The sequence below is a fragment of the Phaseolus vulgaris genome, chromosome 3, assembly GCF_051622355.1.
Source record: "Phaseolus vulgaris cultivar YP4 chromosome 3, ASM5162235v1, whole genome shotgun sequence".
NCBI classification, from domain to species: Eukaryota; Viridiplantae; Streptophyta; class Magnoliopsida; order Fabales; family Fabaceae; genus Phaseolus; species Phaseolus vulgaris.
The window spans coordinates 4,351,446-4,360,214 of record NC_143500.1 but is presented as its reverse complement, the minus strand read 5'-3'; the positions used below and the strand labels follow the sequence as shown (position 1 = coordinate 4,360,214).

Here is an 8,769-nt window from a genome sequence, read left to right as displayed (position 1 = left end):
TATATTCATTTATTGAGTATTTATTTTTTTAAAATATACGTAAATCACAACTAATTTAATCTTCTAATTTAAAAAAACGAACCAAATTTAAAAAAATAACCAATTTTAGCCTATACTAATATGTCACGTAATTACTTCAAAAGTGTTACATGTTTGTATATGAAGGACAATTTTTAGTATATATATTTTACATTTCTATTTTATTTTTAATTGTATCTTAAAAAAACTATATAAGAATATACAAAAATAAATATATATTTAATATTAATGAGAATAATGTTATTCTGACACATAAGTTTTAATATTTTTCTATTATAATTAAAAAGTAGTGCATAGAAATTGCTTAATGCTTTAAAAAAAACAAATAATATCTGTAATTAAGATTTTGTAAAGTTACAGCATTTAAGCTTAATCTTCTGTCTAAAATGCCATTCATTTAATAGAGGCTTTGTTTTCATTCACTTTTTTATGCTGTTTATCAAATTTCCCAAAAAAGAAAATTGAAAAACTTGATTTAAAAATAAAAATTAAATGTTATAAATTGATTTTTTCTTTACAAATGTGAAGTTTCTTATTTTTAGTGCCATCTTAATATTTCACATTCTAAATTGAATTTAGCATATGCAACTGTGTTCTTCAAAATTATCATTATTTCCAATTACACCTCATAGTTCTGAATATTTATACAAAAATAGTTTTTTACTTAGTTGTTTCTTCTTCTTCTTCTTCTTCTTCTTCAACTTCTTTTTCTTCTTATTTTCTTCAACAATGCATTAATTAGCTGTGAATTCTCCTCTGGAGAGAGAAAGAGGGAGAGAGACGTGTCTCTCACCATTGACGAGCTTCTAAACTTTCTTTCCCGCGAAATGGAGAAGAACACATAACAACACAACTTTCTCTTTCTCTCTTTCTTCCTTTAAATTTTTATAACTTTTTTTTTCTTTTTTGAAATTGTAATTTATAATTTTTCATCCTTCGTGAAACTTTGGATGCCCCGTTTTGCCATGGCACTGTGGAAAAGTGGCGCAAATTTGAATTCTTCTGAATGGTAATGCGCGTCCACGGAGAAATGTGAGATCCAATCAGAGTCTTTGTTCAACGCTGTTGTTGACATTTCCACGACCACCACCACAGTGTTATTTCTTCTTCTGAATGTTTCACCTTAGAGGATTATCAAACATGGTGAATTTCTAGTCGTTGGCCTTGGCTTCCTTGAACATTCTCTTGCTAAGTTGATTCCTTGACCGTTTTCTGGGCACCCTTTGACGTGTTTGTTTCTGGGTGTTCTCTGTTTTCTGCATATATATATTGTATACTTGGTGCTTTTCCTCAGCATTATCTACAGATATTCTAGCAGCATCTCTGAACCTTTCTGTTATTTTGGTAACAGCTTTTGTAATAGTCTTTTTCCTTCTTCTGTGATCAGCCTTTCTCCTTTACTTTTGGGGTTGTTGGTTTGATTTGTTTTCTTCAGTTTCGTTGACCCTTAATTGGGTAGAGGGGTTTTGAGTATCTGGGGTTTGGAATTGTGGTTGTGCTTGAAGAGGGGTTGTGGTAGGATGCATTGAAGGGTTTTATTTTTATTATATTTGGAAATTCGAGAGTGAGTTTGAGTTTGACAAGGACTTGGAAGGTTGTTAGTTTTGGTAGTTGTTGTCTTTGGTGGTTGGTGTTTAGAGGTGGAGCAAGTAGCTCTTCTTTCTAAGGGTGTTTTTCTTCTTCTTTGTTGTTGTGGATATTGGTTATTGAATAGTGGACTTGGGGAGGAGAAGAATGAAGGGTGGGAAGAGAAGGAAGTTGCATCTTAGCAAAATCTATTCATTTGCATGTGGTAAACAATCTCTCAAGGAGGATCATTCGCAGATAGGAGGAAGAGGGTATTCCAGGGTGGTGTTTTGCAATGAACCAGAGAGCTTTGACTCTGGGATAAGGAATTATGCTGATAATGCTGTGAGCTCTACAAAGTATAATCTTGTTACTTTCTTGCCTAAGTCACTCTTTGAGCAGTTTAGGAGGGTGGCTAATTTCTATTTTTTGGTAACTGGCATCTTGGCCTTCACAAAGCTTGCTCCTTATACCGCTGTCAGTGCTATCCTTCCTCTGATTATTATTGTTGGAGCAACTATGATCAAAGAGGGCATTGAAGATTGGCGAAGGAAACAGCAGGTACTAAATTCTGTCTTCTACTTTATCATCATAGTGGCTTGTGAGCTTATTTTATTGAAAGTAATGTTCTTGAACCTTTTTGGCTTACACGCTGCAGAACAACTGTGTAGATTTGGAACGACTCTGATTTTTATTTTTTTTTAATTTGATTTGGATCACTTAAAGTATCTGTAAACTCTATAGGGTATAGCAAAGACCCCATGACTTGAAGAATATCAGTAATTTTTGAAAGAAAATTGTTGTTTCTTGAAAGGTGGAGGGATTGCTAGTTTATAAAATGATTCTCTGTTTCCTTTTATGGAATGTCAGTTAGTTTATGGAAAATTCTAGCTATTTTGTTCAGATCCTTACTGTGTCTTGTTTGAAAAGGATATAGTTGTTAATGCTATCTCCCTGATTAAATTTAACACTGGAGTTGAAACCGCATAATAATTTTATACAATTACAGTGTGCTAAAAAAATCAGAAAGTCCTAAAATAATATCTAAAAAAATTTCCTGCCAAAACTTTTCCTACATTTAAAGTCCTGTTGTCTGTGCTAATATGATTTTGATTTTCAATTTGTTTAATTAAATATCTGTTTGAGATTAAAGTAGTAGAACGCTAGTTATTTATATTAAGAAAAACTAAAGTGCTAATTGTTCAGCATTGTTGGAGTTTATAATCTAGCTAGTGGAATCCTGCAGGACATGGAGGTGAATAATAGAAGAGTTAAAGTGCATACAGGGCAAGGAAGTTTTGAATATACTGAGTGGAAGAATCTGAAGGTGGGGCATATAGTGAAGATACTGAAGGACGAATTCTTTCCTGCAGACCTCCTACTGCTTTCTTCCAGTTATGAGGATGCATTCTGCTATGTTGAGACCATGAACTTGGATGGGGAGACAAATTTGAAGTTAAAACAAGGGTTGGAAGTAACTTCTTCCTTACACGAGGACTTTGAATTAGGTGATTTTAAAGCAACAGTAAAATGTGAAGACCCAAATGCAAATTTATATTCATTTGTTGGGAGCATGGAGTATGAAGAACAACAGTATCCTCTTTCTCCTCAGCAACTTCTTCTGAGAGACTCTAAACTTCGTAACACAGACTATATATATGGAGCTGTCATCTTCACTGGTCATGACACAAAGGTCATTCAGAATTCCACTGATGCCCCTTCAAAGAGAACAAAGGTTGAGAAGAAGATGGATAGGGTTATCTACTTCATGTTTTGTATTGTGTTTCTAATGGCATTTGTTGGATCTATTTTCTTTGGCATTTCAACTAAAGATGACTTGGACAATGGAGTAATGAAAAGATGGTACCTAAGACCAGATGACTCTACAATTTTCTTTGATCCTAAAAGAGCACCAGCTGCTGCTATACTTCACTGTTTGACAGCCTTAATGTTATATGGTTTCTTCATTCCCATCTCTTTGTATGTTTCAATAGAAATTGTCAAAGTCCTTCAGAGCATCTTCATAAATCAAGATATCCATATGTACTATGAAGATGCAGACAAACCAGCCCACGCCCGTACTTCAAACTTGAATGAGGAACTTGGCCAAGTTGATACAATACTTTCTGATAAAACTGGAACTCTGACCTGCAATTCAATGGAGTTCATCAAATGTTCCATTGCTGGGGTAGCTTATGGCCGTTGTGTTACAGAGGTTGAGAAGGCAATGGATAGTGGTTCTCCTTTGATTGATGATTCAAGGGGCTCTCCTGCCAGAAAGGCTCCCATCAAAGGATTTAACTTTACAGATGAAAGGATAATGAATGGAAAATGGTTTAATGAGCCTAATGCAAATGTTATTAAGAATTTTTTTCAGTTATTGGCAATCTGCCATACAGCCCTTCCAGAAGTTGATGAAGATACAGGAAATGTTTCATATGAAACTGAATCTCCAGATGAATCAGCATTTGTGATTGCAGCGAGAGAAATTGGTTTTGAATTCTATAAAAGGACTCAGACTAGTTTATCAATCTATGAATTGGATCCAGTTTCTGGTGAAAAAATTGAAAGGTCAGTTTTATTAATTGCTTTGTTTCTTTAGTAGCTACAGTTTTTTAATGCTGCATTTTTCAGTGCTAATGAACATAAGAAGATTAAAATTGAATTTTCGCTGAAAAAGACAGATGCAATTATATATTATTGTCTTGTAATAATAACAACAGCTAATGCAATAAAAATTACTTGGAGATAGCAAACTCTCACTTCTGCGGCTAATCTTAGTCAATAAATTAGTGTTATAGCTGCACAGGGATGTGGAGTCTTATATTGATACTTTTAAACTAGAATGACTGGCCAAGTAGACAATGGGTGAAGTTATGTGTTTTATATCTGTGTGGACCCCAAAGATGTTTTAATATTGTTTTACAACCTATAGATGGAGGAAAATAAATCTTTTAGTTAAAATTTAAAATGGGCTAGGCCTAAAATGATCCATAATAGCTAGTTTGAGGGTGGATGATTTTCCAAGCCTTATAAGGAGTATTTTGATTATTACAAATTCTCTTTGTTATTTTTAAAATAACTTTTAAAATGTAGTATAGTATTCCTAATTCAGGTATTGTTTATTGCCCTTTGGAATCCAAGTAATGCACAATGCTTCAGATATACATATACACTAACTAATTTCGTGTTTCAGGACATACAAGCTTCTCAATGTTTTAGAATTCAATAGCTCAAGGAAGCGAATGTCAGTGATTGTGAAAGATGAAGAAGGGAGAATTTTGTTACTCTGTAAAGGTGCTGACAGGTTTGTGATAAACTAACCTGTGACCACAGTATATTGGAGTTCTTACTGGTGCATTTAACCCTTTTGACCCACCTTTTTTCTTATTTTCATGCAGTGTCATGTTTGAGAGGCTTTCCAAGGATGGGAGGGAGTTTGAGGAGAAAACCTTGGAACATGTGCATGAATATGCTGATGCAGGTCTAAGGACTCTAATTCTGGCATATCGTGAACTTGATGAAAACCAATACAAGGAGTTTGATAATAAATTTTCTCAAGCAAAAAGTTCAGTTAGTGAAGATCGGGAAACACAGATTGAAGAAATATCAGATAAGATAGAAAGGAATCTAATCCTTCTTGGTGCCACTGCTGTAGAGGACAAGCTCCAAAATGGGGTGAGTAAGGAAAAAGAAATGGTTACATACAAATATATGACAATTGAAACCGAACTTGAAATGATGCTTCTCATATTCTTTTATAGGTTCCTGATTGCATTGACAAGCTTGCCCAAGCTGGAATTAAGATCTGGGTTTTGACTGGGGATAAAATGGAGACTGCCATCAATATTGGGTATAATATACTGATTATTCCCTTTTAACATTTGCTTCAGAATGAGAATTTTTCTCAAGATGTATGACATCAATGTACATTTCAGTTTTGCTTGTAGTTTACTTAGACAAGGAATGAAACAAATTGTAATCCAATTGGAAACTCCAGAAATTCAAGCATTGGAGAAGGCCGGAGACAAGGTGGCTATTGCTAAGGTAATATAAATTTCAATCTTGAGTTTTTATTTGTGATGATGTAGTTTGCATTTTAAAGAAGTTATTATTTTATTATAATATACCAATAACGCCTTCTTACATGGACAGTTGATGCATTCATTGTATTGTGCTTTACACAGATGATGATTTGAATTTATATTTCATGAACTCATCCATTCTAGTCTTGCAAACAAAGCATCTTGACAGAGTGATACTAATACTAATTACAATAACTGCATTTTCTTGGCATTGTTGATGCAAGGATGCAAGGATGCAAGGATGATGATGCCTGCATTCTGTTTCTTTCCTTTTGTTTTCACACATTAAAACTGTTCCTTGCCTGTGTAATATGTTGAAAGTGAAGGAATTGCTTGACGTGTAAGCTTGTTAATTAAACCAGAGTTAGAAATTGAGGTTCTGATATTTTTATACTGATTCATGTATTAGGCTTGTAGAGAAAATGTCCGCCATCAAATATCTGAAGCTTCTCAGCAGCTTACTGCCTCCAAAGGAACCTCTCAGCAAGCATTTGCTCTAATTATTGATGGAAAATCACTTGCTTATGCTCTAGAGGATAATATGAAGAACATGTTTCTGGACCTTGCAGTTCGTTGTGCATCTGTTATCTGCTGCCGTTCCTCACCAAAGCAGAAGGCACTGGTATGTTTTAATCTATTCTATTTCTTCCTCTCTATTTGATATCATGCCCTCATTCTTGTTTCAATTCTGATAATGATTCTGGTTAGCAAGCAAAAGTAATGTTTTATTTATTGGTTCCCCTCTATTAAAGGTCACTAGATTGGTAAAATCTGGTACTGGTAAAACTACATTAGCTATTGGTGATGGAGCTAATGATGTGGGAATGCTTCAAGAAGCAGATATAGGGATTGGAATCAGTGGCGTTGAAGGAATGCAGGTACTCACCAAACTGATTAACTATTTGTGTTTTGTTCTTTAATGGATTTTGTTTTCTTACACTTTTTTAAATCCTTCTGTTATTATTGTTCCTCCCAGGCGGTTATGTCTAGTGATATTGCAATTGCACAGTTCCGTTATTTGGAAAGGTTACTTCTTGTACATGGACATTGGTGTTACCGAAGGATCTCATCAATGGTATAGGCACTTATATCCACTTCTCAACATTCTATTGATCTTGGGGATTTTTGGAAACTTGGAAACAGCCTCTTTAAGTATAGTGGCTACTTTTTAAAAATATATGGTGTTTGGTACCTATATTTGATAATGGTTCTTAGGGAAGCCAATTTTGAATCTTCCATAGGTTTTTGTTAAATTATTCTTGGAACCACTCATTCGTCGAAAGGTCGATAAATACCACTTGGTTTTGAGATGAAATTTGACAAAAATAACCTAAATTTATGACTAGATTATCTTAAGCAATCCTAAACCATTAAACCAGTTTTACGAGTTGCCAACTGACCCATAGACCATAAAAGATAATCTGAAACCTTTGGTACTTGTATTAACTTGTTTCATTCTTCTTCTGACAGATATGCTATTTCTTCTACAAAAACATCACATTTGGCTTTACTCTATTCTTATATGAGGTGTATGCATCATTCTCTGGGCAACCTGCATACAATGACTGGTTTTTGTCAGTCTATAATGTCTTCTTTTCGTCACTTCCTGTGATTGCTCTTGGGGTCTTTGACCAGGATGTGTCTGCTCGGTACTGTCTGAGGGTAAGCTTACAGTTCAGGACATGAAATTGTGTTTCTCTTCTCATGATGATTTTGAAATGAAATTTTTCCTTCGTAAAATAGTGAGTTGAGTGATGGAAGAGTAGAGAGAATCCACCATACAAAAAAGATAACAAAACATTGCAATATCATATGATTACATCCACATTAGACCTATTTGGTTTTTAGTTTTTACCCTTTTCTAGTGGCTTCAGTTGCATCATGATATTAATATGATGACTTAGGATGCACATTGCAAAGGGTAGCAATAATGTTAAAATAAAAAAGTCACCTTTGTATTATACAACTTAAATAAGCCCCCTTTTGGCTGTATCCAAAGTAAAACTCAGTATGCATTGATTTACTGCATTTGGGCTCTTAGTTTACATCTCTGATGCTCATTCCATGTTGTTTGCATTTCACATGGCAGTTTCCTATGTTATATCAAGAAGGCGTGCAAAATCTTCTCTTTAGCTGGCGGCGAATTTTCAGCTGGATGCTTAATGGCTTTGTTAGTGCCATATTAATTTTCTTTTTCTGCACAAAGGCAATGGAGATTCAAGCCTTTGATGAGAAGGGAAGAACTGCTGGCAGGGATATACTTGGAGCAACAATGTATACTTGTGTGGTTTGGGTTGTGAACTTGCAAATGGCTGTTGCTATAAATTACTTCACCTTGATTCAACATATTTTCATCTGGGGTTCCATTGCTATCTGGTACCTTTTCCTCCTGGCATATGGAGCAATGTCTCCCAGCATTTCAGGAAATGCTTACAAAGTCTTCGTTGAAACTCTTGCTCCTTCGCCTTCCTTTTGGATTGTGACATTGCTTGTTGTGATCTCAACACTTATCCCATACTTCTCTTACTCAGCAATACAAATGAGGTTCTTTCCAATGTATCACGAAATGGTACAATGGATAAGGCATGATGGAAAGACAAATGATCCTGAATTCATGGCCATGTTGCGGCAAGGATCATTGCGGCCAACAACTGTCGGTTCAACCGCTCGCTTAGCGGCAAAGGATAATGACTTCAAAGACAGTTCAACTAACCATAGATAATATATGTTGACATATTTGTTTCAACAGTCAAATGATGATGCATAGTTAGAGTTTACCAGCTTTATTGTGCATAGAGTTACCGGCTCCTCTCAACCAGAAAGCAATGTTGCTTACATCTACTTCCTTGGTAATGCCATGGTTCATTCACATAACCAAACCATCATTTGGCTGTCAAATTTGACAGATGAATAAAACGTATACCTATTTTTTTAGCCATTTGAGGTGTAAGTGTTAATTTATAGTCTGCTTTTTGTATCATAGATTGTAGCAGTTAGTTACCGTGTACAGCTTGAATTCTTTGTATGATTATATAGCATAGCTTCATATTGTAGAAATCAGTTCCTTCATTCCTTTTCA

The 8,769-nt window shown here is 34.8% G+C and overlaps 1 protein-coding gene across 1 annotated transcript; it reads left to right on the top strand.

Moving 5' to 3' along the window:
• Window positions 1–567: 567 nt before the first annotated feature.
• On the top strand, window positions 568–8,769 carry LOC137806212 (ATPase E1-E2 type family protein / haloacid dehalogenase-like hydrolase family protein). Its single transcript, XM_068606208.2, has 11 exons — window positions 568–2,166; window positions 2,852–4,176; window positions 4,802–4,912; window positions 5,007–5,283; window positions 5,370–5,458; window positions 5,544–5,652; window positions 6,100–6,312; window positions 6,443–6,568; window positions 6,667–6,765; window positions 7,161–7,352; window positions 7,780–8,769. The coding sequence occupies exons 1-11, from the start codon at window positions 1,774–1,776 to the stop codon at window positions 8,410–8,412; spliced, it is 3,567 nt and encodes a 1,188-aa protein (XP_068462309.1). The 5' UTR covers window positions 568–1,773; the 3' UTR covers window positions 8,413–8,769.